We start from the raw sequence: 17,292 nt of genomic DNA on the forward strand, positions 1-17,292 counted from the left end.
ATTTTAGTCACTAAAGTAGTCTGCCTTTTTAGGTTATAATTACTTTTCAATAAGTATAAACACAGAGAAGTCAAACTATAGAATAAATCTGTAAATATACAATATAACTCTCTGTTTAACTTTTCCATATATATAAATATGTACATATATAATCATAGTTTTTAAATTTCTTTGTAAATATTTTATTGCATAAGAAAATCCTCTATAAATTCTGAGTATTTATCTCCTTAAAACTCTGTGGAGTTTGGGCACAGTGGAACACACCTGTAATCCCAGCACTTTGGGAGGCCAAGGCAGGTGGATCACCTGAGGCCAGGCATTTGAGACCAGCCTGACCAATATGGTGAAACCCTGTCTCTACTAAAAATACAAAAATTAGCCAGGCGTGGTGGCAGGTGCCTGTAATCCCAGCTACTCAGGGAGCTGAGACAGGAGAATCACTTGAACCTGGGAGGTGGAGGTTGCAGTGAGCTAAGATTGCTCCACTGCTCCACTGCACTCCAGCCTGGGTAACAGAGTGCTCCATCTCAAAAAAAAAAATCTATGGATTTTTAGACTAATTATCTCATCACTAATATAAACATAGATAAAAATATCATATTACATTTCTTGGAAATTTTCTATTTCCACCCAGATAATTAACTTACTTTGTGTCCTTCAAAATAGAGGTATGTGAGAAATGCAACCATACTAAGAGAAAATATTTTATAAGCCATTATGCTCATATCAGTTTGGCAGAGAAGCCAATGGAATACTAAGGAATGTTGCTTTGTTTACTATAGAAGATTAAAATTACATAAATTAGATACACAAAAGAGAAAAAATATATTAATATTCTATACGTTTTATTTACCAATTTTTTTTATTTCTCACTTGTTTCTTGTTTTTAGTTTTACATATTTACTTTATTAGGTTTCACTGTCTTTTGTATAACAAAGACAAATACTAAATATTCATATATTTTATTTCCTTTACTATGCCTATTAGATATTAACTAACAAATAGAACCACTTTAACCAGTGGAGAAAAAATATAATCCCAGGTGTGAATTTTGAAGTCAACTAACGCTAAAATACTAACAAATAGATTTTATTACTAGTAAACTCTATGTCTAGCAAACTATGACATATCATAGCTTTAAGATAATCTTCAGTCTTCAATACATTTGTGTTTACAAAAATGTTTTTGGAAAAGTAACTTCTTCTTAATTTATTAAATTTTAACTTATATTTTAACAATCTATACATTGATCTACAATACATTACTGAAAATATTGATATAAATGGACATTTTGTAAAAATTTTAAAATACTTTTGTTGTACTCACTGGAGATATATGTCATTGTTTAAAATTGTTATTAAGAGTACTTGTTTTGGGTAGAGAACTAGGTTGATAATGCTTTTCAAAAATTCATGTCCACCTGGAATCTGTGGATATGACCTCATTTGAAAATAGGGTCTTTGCAGATATGATCAAGTTAAGATGAGGGCATATACATTAAAGCACTTTCCCATTTGTCTTTATTTAATAGCAGGTTCTTCATAATATATAATTTCAAGTAATATTTTTGGCTTATTGAGAAGAATCATATAAACATGGTTGCAATAATGTAATTAAATATGAGCATGTTTGTGGCATATTACTCGTTTTTTACTTTGATCATTGATAAATTAATATACTTTGAATTTAAAATGACTGTTATCCTTTAATAGTTTTTTCTTCAACTTGCATTCAGTATTGCCTAATCCTTTCTTTATTGTAGTAATTTTATACTTTGTGCAATTTTATACTTTGTATAAGTTTGTCTTCCAAGGAAACAGTAAAAATTATCTTAATATATTTGTTGAGAAAGTGTCCACCTTCTTAAGATCCTTAAATTCCAATCTCCATTTAGTTTGAGCTATTTGTATGGTTTATAGAACTCCTAAATTAAATACCAACTAAATATAGTCTTCAAAATAATAATATAAAGAGGCTGTTATAAACGTCTTTTCAGATCAAAGTGGTGAATAATAAGTTGACATATGTAAGAGAATATTGTTTCCATTGGATTTGAAGAAGCTTTTACTAAAACTCCATGGGTTTAGTCTAGATCCTGCTGCCAATTGCACAGAAAGCCAATCACTGAGACAACAAGAATTGTCAGGGAAGAGGGCTTATTCAAGTGCTGCAGCCAAGAAGACAGGAGATCAGTCTCAAATCCATCCCCCCGTGCGTTGAAATTAAGAGGTTTATATGGCAGAGAAGAAATGTAACCATGTGTGGGAAAACTGGAATTAGGGAAGGGTAAGGAAGAGGAGTTGAATAACAGAAAGCAGGAGTGGTTGGTTAGGCAATCATGATGGGTGAGGGATCTGGCATCTCATTGTCCAGATGCAGTCTTCTGGCAAGGTTCAGTTCCTTGGTACTATTGGGAGAACTGATGGTGGATTTTCTGAGAAAACTCAGATAAGACTATTGTAACCTTCTCAAGTTTTAAGACTAGGAGGGTCAATTTCTATGTTTATTCCAAAGAAATCATAAATATCAATTCTATAAAACAATAGCGCTGATTTCAAAGGGACTCTGAAGCTTCAAAAATAATGTAGAATTTTCACACTTTTCTGCAATAAGTAAAAATTATGCAAAGAGCTGTCTTTATCATCTCTGCATTCTCACAACCTAAGGCAGAGTCCAACACATAACAAGTTTTAAAAGGTAAATATTGAATAAATAAATGTTAGTGATTATAATCACAGTCTGATTTTCTATACTATTAGTCAATGGGAAAATTTAAAGCCTTAAACACAAGTCTGACACCTTTTATGATGTGGAATAATGGAGACCACTGGCCCATTCTAAAACATCAGAATAAATTCTTAACATTTCCCTAAAACAGAAAATCAACTCATTCACAGTTTAGTAGTTTACCATTTAAAGACTACTGATCTTTTTTGTTTTTACTTCATTATTTATTTTTGTATATTACTGACATCTTAGATTATTATAAAAATATAAATTCTTCTCCAGCATCTGTTTTCTCCAGATTTTTTAATGATCGCCATTCTAACTGGCGTGAGATGGTATCTCCATGTAGTTTTGATTTGCATTTCTCTAATGACCAGTGATGATGAGCATTTTTTCATATGTTTGTTGGCCTCATGTATGTCTTCTTTTGTAAAGTATCTGTTCATATCCTTCGCCCATTTTAGGATGTGGAGAAATAGGAACACTTTTACACTGTTGGTGGGAGTGTAAATTAGTTCAACCACTGTGGAAAACAGTGTGGCGATTCCTCAAGGATCTAGAAATAGAAATTCCATTTGACCCAGCAATCCCATTACTGGGCATATATCCAAAGGATTATAAATCATTCTACTATAAGGACACATGCACACGAATGTTCATTGCAGCACAGTTTACAATAGCAAAGACCTGGAACCAGCCCAAATGCCCATCAATGATAGACTGGACAGGAAAAATGTGGCACATATACACCATGGAATATTATGCAGCCATTAAAAAGGAGGAGTTCACATCCTTCGTAGGGACATGGATGAACCTGGAAAACATCATTCTCAGCAAACTGACACAAGAACACAAAATCAAACACCACATGTTCTCACTCATAGGCGGGTGTTGAACAAGGAGAACACATGGACACAGGGAGGGGAGCACTATACACGGGGGTCTGTTGGGGGGGAGGGGGGATAGTGGGGGGGGTGGGGAGTTGGGGAGGGATAGCATGGGGAGAAATGCCAGATATAGGTGAAGGGGAGGGAGGCAGCAAATCATACTGCCACGTGTGCACCTGTGCAACAACCTTGCATGTTATTCACATGTACCCCAAAACGTAAAATGCAATAAAAATAAATAAATAAATAAATAAATAAATAAATAAATAAATAAATTCTTTTATATATTTTTCTGCTCTAATTTCAGGATACTCTATCACCTAAATATTTTATTCTAAATTGCATACCAATTTGGATATTATTAAGTGGTTGGTGTCATGAGAACACCAATCTTTTTTTTTTTTTTTTTTTTTATTGCATTTTAGGTTTTGGGGTACATGTGAAAAACATGCAAGGTTGTTGCATAGGTACATATGTGGCAGTGTGATTTGCTGCCTTCCTCCCCTTCACCTATATCTGGCATTTCTCCCCATGCTATCCCTCCCCAACTCCCCACCCCCTCTATCCCCCCCTCTCCCCCCCAACAGACCCCAGTGTATAGTGCTCCCCTCCCTGTGTCCATGTGGAGAACACCAATCTTAATGGTGCCTTTTATTTATTCATTTAGCTAATCCCCCTGAGTCCATTGCAAATAGAGCAGATAAAATCATGGCTAGCTTGAATAACATTGCTTCTGCACAGAAGATTATTTCTTCTTATCCATCAAGCTTGGAAAGACACTACATTAGCCTTCGTTTCAACTAAAATTTATATCAAGATAATACTTTCCGAAGTGGCAATAGGTAGGATATACTGAGACCTCAGATCCTTGGTGAAATTTGGGTTGATATATAAAAATGTGTTTATGTATGCCCGTCTTGTAAACGTTATAAAGAAGCTCTTGAAATTGTTCTTTATCATCAATAGTTTGGATATTTTGTTACAAATACAAAATGATAAAGGAAAAACAGATTGCAAAGCTCTTGAAAAATCCAACAGCATTTATGTTAAAGCAATGAATAAGATAAGATACACTAAACCATTCATATTTACCAAAAAAGTAAGTATGTTTTTTCAGGAATATAATTTTTGCTTTAATATCTTATATTTATGTTTTATATAATTTCAGTTTTTACATTATGTGTAAATAAAATTTAAATGAAATATATAAAGAAAAGACAATGTAAAGAATATGCTACATCAAAAGTTTCATGCAATATTTTTGCCCATTATAGTGTAAGTATTTTTTGATTGATAGGACTACATGACTTTTTGTATTCTTATCTAGATATCTGGTAATAATGATTTATAATACAACCAATATCAAAAAAACATGAGATCATTTTTGTACACAATTCAAGATAATTTATTTCATGTGCTTTCATAGTGAGCAGATATACTTTGTTTTGCAGTTTTGCACATGTAAATATTATACATAGCCAATATTAGCTCCCATCATACAAAAGCAAAAGGCAAAAAGCTGCATATCATATGACCACAAAAAGATTAGGTAATGAAAAATAGGGTTACATTCCTCCCAGAAATTTTATGAATAAAAATTTTGGGTAAGTTTATTCACATGTTAAATTAGTTGGCTAATTCAGATAAATTGTTATTCAATTAGATAGCTCTGACACCTATGAATAATACAGAAATCAAGTGAGGTATAACAGACTTAGATAATGGCATATTTAGCAAATAACAACTTTCAACATGAACAAACAAGTAAACAAATTTTATATTACATCGTGAGTGATATCAGCAGTTAAGATTGGGAAGAAAGAAAATAATAATAATTTTTGCCTCCTAAAAAATACCTTGAATGTTAAACTATGCCACTCATGATTCCTCAGGGAGAATACTGGCAATATTGTGGAAAAGCACCATATCATTCTAGAAATAAGAGAAATAAGGGCACTTAGAGTTTACAAATAAAATGAGCACTTTTTCTTTAAGTGCTGTTTTATATATCAGAGAGTAGACTCACGATAGGTGTGTAGTAAATAGAAATATATTCAGGAAGAGTATATTTACAAGAGACCATTATATCAGATTGGTAATTAAAACTACAATGTCTTGCAGTAAAAACATTAATACTAGACTGAGTCTACTCTTCTGTCCACTAACCATTCTGTATACCATTATCAGAGACATGTCTCTGGATGACTGAGTTGTCTTTGTAGATTATAAAAATTTGAATGAGGGAGGAGAAAGAGATGCTTATTCAAAATAGAAAAAGAACAAACAGATGAAGAAAACAACAACAAAAATTTTTCAGAGTACCGTAGTATGCTGGCCATGAATTCTCAAGGGCTTCATTTGAAAATGTCTTAATCTCAGAAGTTTTAATTTCTTTTTTCTTGTTTTCAGGGAATGTGATGAAACATTTAGAAGAGAGAGATTTATTCTGAAGTGTATAAACATATAATAAAGGAAATACAGAAATAATTAATGAGGTAACAAATAACAGAGTTTTAAAAATGTGTTTGGTATCTATGTACTACAAAACTGTTTTTCTCTATAAGCAAAAGCAACAATTAGGTTTTTTAAAGCTCTTTTTTTTTTTACAGTTAGGTTTTGTTTTTTGTTTTTTGGCTTTTTTTTTTTTTAGATGGAGTTTCACTCTTGTTGCCCAGGCTGGAATGCGATGATGCAATCTCAGCTCACTGCAATCTCCGCCTCCTGCGTTCAAGCAATTCTCCTGCCTCAGCCTCCTGAGAGCTGGGATTACAAGCACCCACTACTATGCTCCACTGATTTTTTGTATTTTTAGTAAAGACAGGGTTTCACCATGTTGGCCAGACTGATCTCGAACTCCTGACCTCAGGTGATCCACCTGCCTCAGCCTCCCAAAGTGCTGGGATTACAAGCATGAGCCACTGCGCCCAGCCTACAGTTAGTTTCATTGCATATATTTAAGGTATATAACATAATATTTATATGTATAAATATATATTTTATATACATAGAGAGAGAGAAAGGATTACTACATCCAAACAAAATTATTTTATCACATCCCATAGTTTTTTTTTTATACATTATTAACTGTAGCCTTTGTGCTATACATTAGCTCTCTAGATTTATTCATCATAAATAACTAATCATTTAAACCCTTTGAAAATATTAAAATGTACACATATGTATTAAATAGATAGATGCATAGGTGGATAGCTAGATACAATGGAATGTTATCCAGCCATATAAAAGAAGAAGATACTGCCATACTGCCATTTGTGACATCATGGATGAACCTGAAAGGCATTATGGCAAATGGAAAGATCCAGACAGAAAAAAATTACTCATTTTCTTTACTGATGTCATAGATTTCTGGTTTCTTCACCTATTTTACAGCTAAAATACAGAATACTTTTCTAAAAAAAAAAAAAATATGAGAAATTCAACAGCAGTAACAGACTTTATTCTTCTTGGATTGACAAGTGACCCAGAGTGGCAGCTTGTACTTTTCATATTTCTTCTTGTTACCTACATGTTAAGTGTGACTGGGAACCTGATCATTATTACCCTCACCCTTACAGATCTCCATCTACAGACTCCCATGTATTTCTTCCTTCGGAACTTCTCATTCCTGGAAATTTCATTCACATCTGTTTGCATTCCTAGATTCCTTGTCACCATTGTGACAGGAGACAGAACCATTTCTTATAATGGGTGTGTGGCTCAGCTATTTTTTTTCATCTTCTTGGGGGTGACAGAATTTTACCTTCTGGCTGCCATGTCCTATGACCGCTGCGTGGCCATTTGCAAACCTCTTCATTACACAACCATCATGAGCACCAGGGTTTGTATCCTTCTTGTCTTTAGCTCCTGGTTTGCAGGGTTTCTGATCATCTTTCCACCAGTAATGCTTCTCCTGCAGTTGAATTTCTGTGCGTCCAATATAATTGATCATTTTATTTGTGACTCTTCTCCAATTCTGCAGCTTTCTTGCACAAACACTCACTTTCTAGAACTCATGGCATTTTTTTTAGCTGTGATAACATTGATGGTCACCTTGACATTAGTTATTCTCTCCTACACAAACATCATCCGGACAATTCTGAGAATTCCTTCTGTGAGTCACAGGAAAAAAGCCTTTTCCACTTGCTCCTCCCATATGATAGTTGTCTCCATCTCTTACGGTAGCTGCATCTTCATGTATATTAAGACTTCTGCCAGAGAAAGGGTGACTTTAAGCAAAGGAGTAGCTGTGCTCAATACCTCAGTGGCTCCTCTCTTGAATCCCTTCATATACACACTAAGAAATCAGCAAGTGAAGCAAGCCTTCAAAAGCATGATCCAGAAGATGATCTTTTCTTTAAATAAATGAATGTGATTATATAAAAAATGTACCCTGGAAGGCAAAGCTGAATGAAAAATTCTCTATCCTTCTCTACATAAACTCTTTCTCAACACCTTATTTCATTCCTTTATTTAGATATAGTTACATATCATCAACACTTCTTTATCTAATTAGCCTAAAAACCAAGATTTAACTCTTTTAAACTGTATAGAAAGTGTTTGATCTCTCACCTATGTAACTGAATTTTAGGTAAATTAATAATCACTATTGTTTATTATATAAAGGCCAAATAGATTATAAATTCATTTGTAACATACAGATAGTTATAAATTAAGATGCTTTCTAAAAACCACATTCAACTACGAAATGAATTTTATATGAAATATATAAATGATATATTCTAATTAATATGTCTAAAATTATTTCTTCAGTGTCACCAGGAAAAACATGTTATAAAACTAAAAGCATTATTAAAATGTCTCCTTGTATTTGTCAATAAAATGTAGTTAAAATATGTGTAAACATTAAATAGAAGTGTAAGATAAATGTGCAGTCAGAGATACTATCTCTGCTGTTTGAATTAACGCTGTATTACTTTTTGTCTTAGCTTTCTCAGAAAAAAAGAGCAAAGTGCAATCAAACAATTGATATTATTTATATTTTCCTTCAGCAATATTTCCTTAAAATAAATTATTTAACAGAGAACTTTTCTGTTTTTGCCAATATTTTAAAAGAAAGACCATGGTCGATAAGGCAATTCATATTTATGTTCAGATTCCTTAAACTAACGCAAAATTGCCTTTCTACTGTTGGATGAAGAAAATGACAAACCAAGAGTCTACAATAGTGTGATACCGCCTTTTCCTAAGTTATTTGGCAAATGATGACATGTGAATTGTTAATGTCTTGGTTATCCTTTATAAGAAAACCTATAATATTGTCTTTATCTTTGTGAAAGTTGTATGTCTCTTTCACAGAAGGTTTTACTCCTCTCACCTATATCCAAGAAAATGACTTTTAGAGGTATTTGAGAACTGTAAAAAATGTGTTTAATCCCAGTTGCTACAGTTAATGAGTCCCTCAACTCCCATGTATCATTAAGAAAATTGGTTGTTGAATCCAGCAGCACATCAAAAAGATAATTCACGACCATCAAGTGGGCTTTATACCTAGATGCAAGGATGGTTCAACATACACAAATCAATAAATGTGATTCACCACATAAACAGAATTAAAAACAAAAACCCTATTATCATCTCAATAGACACAGAAAAAAGTCAATAAATCCAACATCCCTTCCTGACAAAAATAGTTAACAAGCTAGGCAGTGAAGGAACATAGCTCAAAATAATAACAGCCGTTTATGACAAACCCACAGCTAATATCATACTAAACTAGCAAAAGTTGTATGCATTCCTGTAAAAACTGGAACAAGACAAGGATGTCCCCTCTCAGCACTCCTATTCAACATAGTACTGGAATCCCTAGCCAGAGCAACGAAGCAAGAGAGAGAAATGAAAGACATCCAAAAAGAAAAAGAGGAAGTCCAATTATCTCTGTTTACTGAAAATATAATCCTGAACCTAGAAAACTTTAAAAATTCCTCCAGAAAACTCCTAGACCTGATAAATGACTTGAGTAAAATTTCAGGATATAAAATCAGCATAGAAAAATCAGCAGTATTTCTATACACCAATAACATTCAAGCTGAAAATCAAATCAAAATGCAATCTTGGCTTGGAGTGGTGGTGGCTTATGCCTGAAATCCCAGCACTTTGGGAGGCAAATGGCTTGATCTTGTCTTACTGAAATGTCCACCTCCCGGGTTCTCCTGCCTCAGCCTCACAAGTAGCTTGGATTACAAGCATGCGCCCCCACACCCGGCTAATTTTGTAGTTTTAGTAGAGACGGTGTTTTGCCATGTCAGTCAGGCTGGTCTCAAACTCCTGACCTCAGGTGATCCACCTGCCTCAGCCTCCCAAAGTGCTGGGATTACAGGAGTGAGCCACCCAGTAGTGAGATTATTGGATCATATGGTAGTTCCAGTTTTAATTTTTTGAGGAGCCTCCACACTGTTTTTCATAATGGTTGTGCTAATTTATATTATCACCAACAATATGCAAGAGTTTTCTTTTCTCAAAATCCTTGACAAAACTTATCTTTTGCCTTTTTTATAGTAGTTATTTTAATAGGTGGAAGGTGACAACTTATTGTGGCTTTAAGTTGCATTTCCCTGATAATTAGTGATGTTGAGTACCTTTTTAGATTCCACTTGCATGTCTCTTCAGAAATGTCTATTCAGGTCATTTTTTAAATGTTTTCATGAGGTTGCTTTCTTGCTGTTGAGTTGTTTGAGTTCCTTTTATTTTTTGCCTATGAACCCTGTATCAAATATACAGCTTGCAAATATTTTCTTCCATTCTATAGGTTATTTCTTTATTTTGTCGATTGTTTATTTTGCTCTGCAGAAGCTTTTTAGTTTTATATAATCCCATTTGTCTATATTTGCTTTTGTTGCCTGTGCTGTTGGGGTTATACCCAAAGACCAGTGTCATGAAGCTTTCTCCTCGCATTTTTCTATTTATTTATTTTGTATTTTTCGATAGATTATTGGAGTACAGGTGGCATTTGGCTACCTGAGTAAGTTCTTTAGTGGTGATTTGTGAGATTTTGGTGCACCCATCACTCGAGCAGTATACACTGCACCATATTTGCAGTCTTTTATCACTTGCCCCTTCCAAATCTTCCCCCAAGACCCCAAAGTCCATTGTATTATTTTTACGCCTTTGCATCTTCATAGTTTAGCTCCCACATATCAGTGAGAACATACAATGTTTGGTTTTCCACTCCTGAGTTCCTTCTCTTAGAACAGAAGTCTTCAATCTCATGTGATTAGGACTCTGATTAGGTATATTGCACAAAATATGAAGTATATTTTGTATAATATACTTTAATAGGGATTACATAATATTTTTATCAGATTAGATTAGTGTTACATGTTTTGGGGAATAAGAGAGGTAAAGCACCATTTTCATTCAACCATATCAAAGATCCATACTGTCAATATGACTTAGCGCCAGAGGCTACTGTATTATCTTGAATATTCCTTACCACAGTCCTGTAATTAGGCATTTCTCCAGTTATGCCTGGATTCTTTTGTTGAAGAATAATACTAAGATCTGGGTTCTGGATACGCTCATTGCTAGAGGGCCTAGAAGCAGTGGGGCAGACCCAAGATATGCATATGTGCCTGTTAATATTTGTGTAGATACAGATATGTAAATATTTTTACATGTAACTTTATGAATCTATATTAAACTAAAAGTTCATATTAATATTTTCATCATGATATGGATCAATTTAGACTACTTCTCTTGCTTTTCTGTAACTTCCCATTCCAGCAGTGAGAATCCTGGTTCAACAATCCATCATCCATTTATTTAATTGCTCAATTCATGTGCATGCTGCATATATGCACATATAGCACTATCAGAATCATTACACTATCAGAACTGTTAACCTGTACCACTATGGGAAACTATTTTATTAACAATGCTTATACAGTTACTTGGTTTTTTGTTTTGTTTTGGTTTGTTTTTGTCTTAAGTCTTACAGACTCCAGTAATTTCAAAGTTACTTAGGCTAGCAACTTTCAACCCATACCCTTCAATGAGATTATTTCATATATTTAAAATACAGTTTGGTGTTTTGGTCATATTTTACATTTTATTTTGTGATCCTCTGACCTCTTAAATTATTTTTTAAACATTCACAATAAGTTAAAATTTACTCTTTATACTGTAATGTTTCATGAGTTTTGGCAAATCCATAGTGCCAATATTCACCATTACAGTATTACACAGAATAGTTTGATTGCCTTAACATCCCTTTGCTTCATCTATGTAAGCATCATTTTTTCCACACCAATTCCTGGCAAATCACTAATTTTTATACATTTCCATAGTTTTGCCTTTTCAAGAATATCATATAACTGAATTCATTTAGTATGTTGCCTTTTCAGATAGGTTTCTTTTACTTAGCAATATGCAGTTAAGATTCATCTATGTGTTTTTGAGGCTTGATAGCTCATTTCTTTTTCTCACTGAATAATAAGTTATTGTATGAATGTACCACCATTTGTTTATCCATTCACTTATTGAGGAGCAACTTGGATACTTCCAGTTTTGGGTGATTATAAATAAATCTTGTATAAACAATTGCATGTAGTTTTTGTATGGATATAAGTTTTCAAATCACTCTAGTAAATGCTTGAGACTGTAATTATGGGATTATATGATAAAACTATAATTAGATCTTTTGATTGCCAAACTATCTTCCAAAATGATTGTACCATTTTCCATTTTGCATTTGTTATTAATAAATGAGAATATGAGAGATCTTGTTTCTCCTCATTCTCACTAACAATTGTTATTGTTGTTTTTTTGTACATCGCCCATTCTAAAATGTGTGAAGTGTTAATGAATGTTGTCTTAATTTGCAATTATCTAATGACAATATGTTGAACAGCTTTTTATATGTTGACTTATCATCAGTATATTAGTATATTACCTTTAGTGAGTTGTCTGTTCAGATCTTTTGCCTATTTTTAAATTGGGTGCTCATTTTCTTGTTGAATTTAAAGAGCTTTTCTGCATATTTTAGATGATAGTCCTTTATCAGATATGTCTTTAAAAACCAATTACTTTTAGTCTATTGCTTATCTTACTATCTTGACAGTAATTTTCACAGAGCAGATGTTTTTTAATTTCAATGAAGTCCAGCTAATCAATTATTTCTTTCATGAGTTGTGCCTTACTGATGTGTCTAAAATGTCGTTGCCATATCCAAGGCCATTGGTCAACTGTGCATATTTTTGATGAGGTGTTTGTTCAGACCTTTTTCTTGTTTTTGATTGAGATTTTTGTTTTTCATTGTTAAGTTTGAGAGTTTTTTGTACATTTTGGATAAAAATCCTTTATGAGATATATGATTATACAAATTTTCTTCCAGGGTATGGCTTGTCTTTCATTTCCTGAACAGTGATTTCTATAGAGCATACATTTTAAATTTTAATTAAAGCTAAATATATTATTTTTTTTCTATCCATCTGACAAAGGGCTAATATCCAGAATCTACAAGGAACTTAAACAAATTTATAAGAAAAAAACAAACTCATCAAAAAGTGAGCAAAAGATATGAACAGACACTTCTCAAAAGAAGACATTTATGTAGCCAACAAACATATGAAAAAAAACTCATCGTCACTGGTCATTAGAGAAATGCAAATCCAAATCACAATGAGATACCATCTCATGCCAGTTAGAATGGCAATCATTAAAAAGTCAGGAAATGACAGATGCTGGAGAGGATGTGGAGAAATAAGAAAACTTTTACACTGTTGGTGAGAATGTAAATTAGTTCAGCCACTATGGAAGACAGTGTGGCAATTCCTCAAAGATCTAGAACCAGAAATAACATTTGACCCAGCAATCCCATTCCTAGGTATACACCCAAAGGATTATAATTATTCTACTATAAATATGCATGCACACGTATGTTTATTGCAATACTATTTACAATAGCAAAGACTTAGAAGCAATTCAAATGCTCATCAATGATAGACTGGATAAACAAAATGTGGCACATATACACCAGGGAATTATTTTGCAGCCCTAAAAAAGGATGATGAGCTCATGTCCTTTGCAGGAACATGGATGAAGCTAGAAACCATCATTCTCAGCAAATTGACACAAGAACAGAAAACCAAACACCACATGTTCTCACTCATCAGTGGGAGTTGAACAGTGAGGACGCATGGACACAGGGAGGGGAACATCACACACCAGGGCTTATCAGGGGGTGGGGGACTAGAAGCAGGATAGCATTAGGAGAAACACCTAATCTAAATGATGGGTTGATGGGTGCAGCAAACCACCATGGTGTGTGTATACCTATGTAACAAACCTGCACGTTCTGCACCTGTATCTTAAAACTTAAAGTATAATTTTTTTAAAAAAAAAGAAAGATACTACAAAACTTTATCCTTTGTCCCCAGATTCAGAGATAAAACACAAAATAAGTGTTTTATTTTGTTCTGTTTTGTTTTTTAGTTAAAAGCTATTTTTTCTCCCTTAATAGGTTCTGATACTAGAAATAAAGTGATGTATGAGTACATTATTATGTATATCTCAAAGTATAAAAGAAATCCATGTTGTGTGGTAAGCAGTGGTGGTGATTTATTGGATATTCATAGATATAAAACACACATACACAAAGATTTTTTGATAAAATATTTGGCATGCACCCTGTTGATAATTCTGGGGTTTTAATTTATTCTTCTATTTCAGAAGGTCGAATAAATAAGCAGAAAGGATACTGGAATATATCACATGCACAAAATAATGGTAATGGGATTTGTATACAATAATCTGCCTTACAAGTATATACTTTTAGAGATTTCACTGTAACAAAAACAAAGTTTAAAATATAAAATAAAAATGCAACATAAAATCTATGAAAAACAAGAAGAAAGAAAATATATGGAAAATAATTGTCATTCAACACACTCAAAAAATAAGAAAGAAAGATGGAAGCAAGGAAGGAAGGGAGGGAGGAAGGGAAGGAAAGAAGGAAGGAAGGAGGGAGGGAGAGAGAGGAAGGAAGGAAGGAAGGAAGGAAGGAAGGAAGGAAGGAAGGAAGGAAAAGTGGGAAGACAGGAAAGACTGATTTTTGGTAGGCCAATCCAAAATGTAAAGCCTACCTTGTTTCTGATTAAAGTCAAATTCTGTTATGTGCAGCTTGTCATTTCTAAGTGTATCATGTTTTATTATTTCATTTTCATTCTATTTCTGTTTTGTTGTTGTTGTTGTTGTTGAGACCAAGACTCACTCTGTCCTCCAGGCTGGAGTACAGTGGCATGATCTTGGCTCACTGCAACCTCCATCTCCTAGCAAGTGATTCTCCTGCCTCAGCCTCCTGAGTAGCTGGGATTACAGGCATGTGCCACCATGCCTGGCTAATTTTTATATTTTTAGTAGAGACATTATTTCACCATGTTGGCCAAGCTGGTCTCAAACTCCTGACCTCAAGTGAGTCACCCACCTCGGCCTCCCAAAGTGCTGGGATTACAGGCGTGAGCCACCATGCCTGTCCTATTTCACTCTATTTCTGACAACAATCTTCCCTCATAAAAACATCAAATTTATCAGTAAAACAAATTTTAAACACAAAGCTTATACACACACTCATACAATAAGAAAGATATTTCTGAAATTTCCCAAATTTGGAAAGATTACTTGGTAATTTCAATGCTATTTTTAAAATTATGTCATTGTTAGGCTGGGTGCGAGGGCTCACACTTGTAATCCCAGCACTTTAGGAGGGCGAGATCACCTGAGGTCAGGAGTTGGAGACCAGCTTGGTCAACATGATGAAAGCCCATCTCTACTAAAAACACAAAAACTTAGCCAGGCTGGGTGGCACACACCTGTAATCTAGCTACTCAGGAGGCTGAGGCAGGAGAATCGCTTGAACCCAGGAGGCAGAGGTTGCAGTGAGCCAGAATTGAGCCACACCACACCACTGTGCTCCAGCATGGAGGACAAAGTGAGACTGTGTCTCAAGAAGAAAAAAAAATTATGTAGTTCTTATATTAAAGTAAAATATAAAGTCATGCAAAAAAGCAATCAAATTATGATGATAGTAGCAAAAAGACAAGAAATCAAGGATATAACAAAAGGCTTAAAAGAAAGATAAAATAAGAAAGCTGTATAGAGATATAAACTGATAAATTTATAATGAAAAGATAAGTCAAATCTATAAAAATTCATAAATCTGATGTTGCAGCAAATCAAAGCTGTGATTAGACCAAAAACATTAAAATTTAGAATATTTTCAAATGATCAAAAGTAATTTAGTGGATGTGGAAAACAAATAACAAAAGACCAAAATGTAGAATTTAAGTTTTACTTCAATAGAAAAAATAAGTGATACAAAGTAGAGAAAACACAGATAACTACCTGGAAAAATGAATTATAAAAGCAAAATATAATTACAAATACAGATAGAAAGACAGATGTTAGAATAGATAATAGATAGATGATAGACATAAATATACATAGAAAAATGATCAACTGATCATCTATGATAAGCTATGTATAATAACTGAACATAAAGTTAAAGATAAGTATTATTAGATGAGTTATAAAAAATAATTAAAAAGAAATATTAGTAACTTCCATTAAAATAGAAACTGCAATCTTTTTGAATAGAGAATCTGTCTTATTGTTTACATTAACAGAAAACATGAAATGATCCAAAAAAATTCTAACAAATGTATTAAAGTGTAATGTTAAACAATTATTTGGAGGATTGGTGGGAAGTGGGAATGGTTAATGAGTACAAAAAATAGAAAGAATAAATAGGATTTAGTATTTGATAGCACAACAGGGTGACTATAGTCAGTAATAATTTAATTGTATATTTTAAAATAACTAAAAAAGTACAGTCAGATTGTTCATAATACAAAGAAGAAATGCCTGAGGTTATGGACACCCCAATTTACCCTGATATGATTATTACACATTGTATGCCTTCATTAACATATTTCCTCCCATAAATATTATACATCTACTATGAACCCACAAAAATTAAAAATTTAACATTAAAAAAACAATTATTTAAAAATAAAGATACATTCTAGAGTTGGCATTTATTTATTTAACAAATATAATTTAACATCACTTTGTACCAGATAGTGTGGTAGGCCTTGAAAATTGTGTGTTGAACAAATTAGAGCCCCTACTTTAACTGAGCTTATATTCTACATGTGCAGCCAATAATTGATAGATAATTTTTATTAATATAAGCCATAAAGACAAATTAATCCAGATAAAGAGAGAATAATGAAGTTACTGTATGAGAAATTGAATTTGAATTTGAAACAGTAGAATGCCATGGTTTAGTCAGATTGTTTAATTATTTATATATATATATGCCTTTTTTATTATTGTTTCCAAACACGAAACTCACATACACTGGATAAAAGTATCTCTTAAGAGTGTGGGATCTTAAGACTAGAAGAACATTAACAGTTATTCAGAGCAGAACATTTGGACTACAAAGGAAGCAACTGGAGAGCAAGAAAAGGGCATGTGTAAAGGCACACTAGTGAGAGAAAATATAACATGCTACAAGATATAAAACAGTTCTGTATGAGTTAAAAATACATTTTTTAAATCTCAGGCATAAGGTTTAGTTGTGTTCCTAGAGTTATACAGAGCCAATCTTCTCTGCCTCCTAGGATGGCTTTTTAAATATTTTTAAATAGCTGTTTATTCT

The 17,292-nt window shown here is 33.2% G+C and overlaps 1 protein-coding gene across 1 annotated transcript; it reads left to right on the forward strand.

Annotated features, from left to right (window-relative positions):
• The first annotated feature begins 7,041 nt into the window (after positions 1–7,041).
• Positions 7,042–7,980, forward strand: LOC105716027 (olfactory receptor 6C75). The gene has a single exon (XM_012450561.2). The coding sequence runs from the start codon at positions 7,042–7,044 to the stop codon at positions 7,978–7,980; it is 939 nt and encodes a 312-aa protein (XP_012305984.2).
• Positions 7,981–17,292: the final 9,312 nt, after the last annotated feature.

This window comes from Aotus nancymaae, unplaced genomic scaffold (genome assembly GCF_030222135.1).
Source record: "Aotus nancymaae isolate 86718 unplaced genomic scaffold, 86718_ANA_hifiasm-v0.15.2.pri h1tg000016l, whole genome shotgun sequence".
NCBI classification, from domain to species: domain Eukaryota; kingdom Metazoa; phylum Chordata; class Mammalia; order Primates; family Aotidae; genus Aotus; species Aotus nancymaae.

What these genes read in the sequence shown, in the direction of transcription:
- LOC105716027 (XM_012450561.2), top strand. Translation starts at nt 7,042, where the DNA reads ATGAGAAATTCAACAGCAGTAACAGACTTTATTCTTCTTGGATTGACA.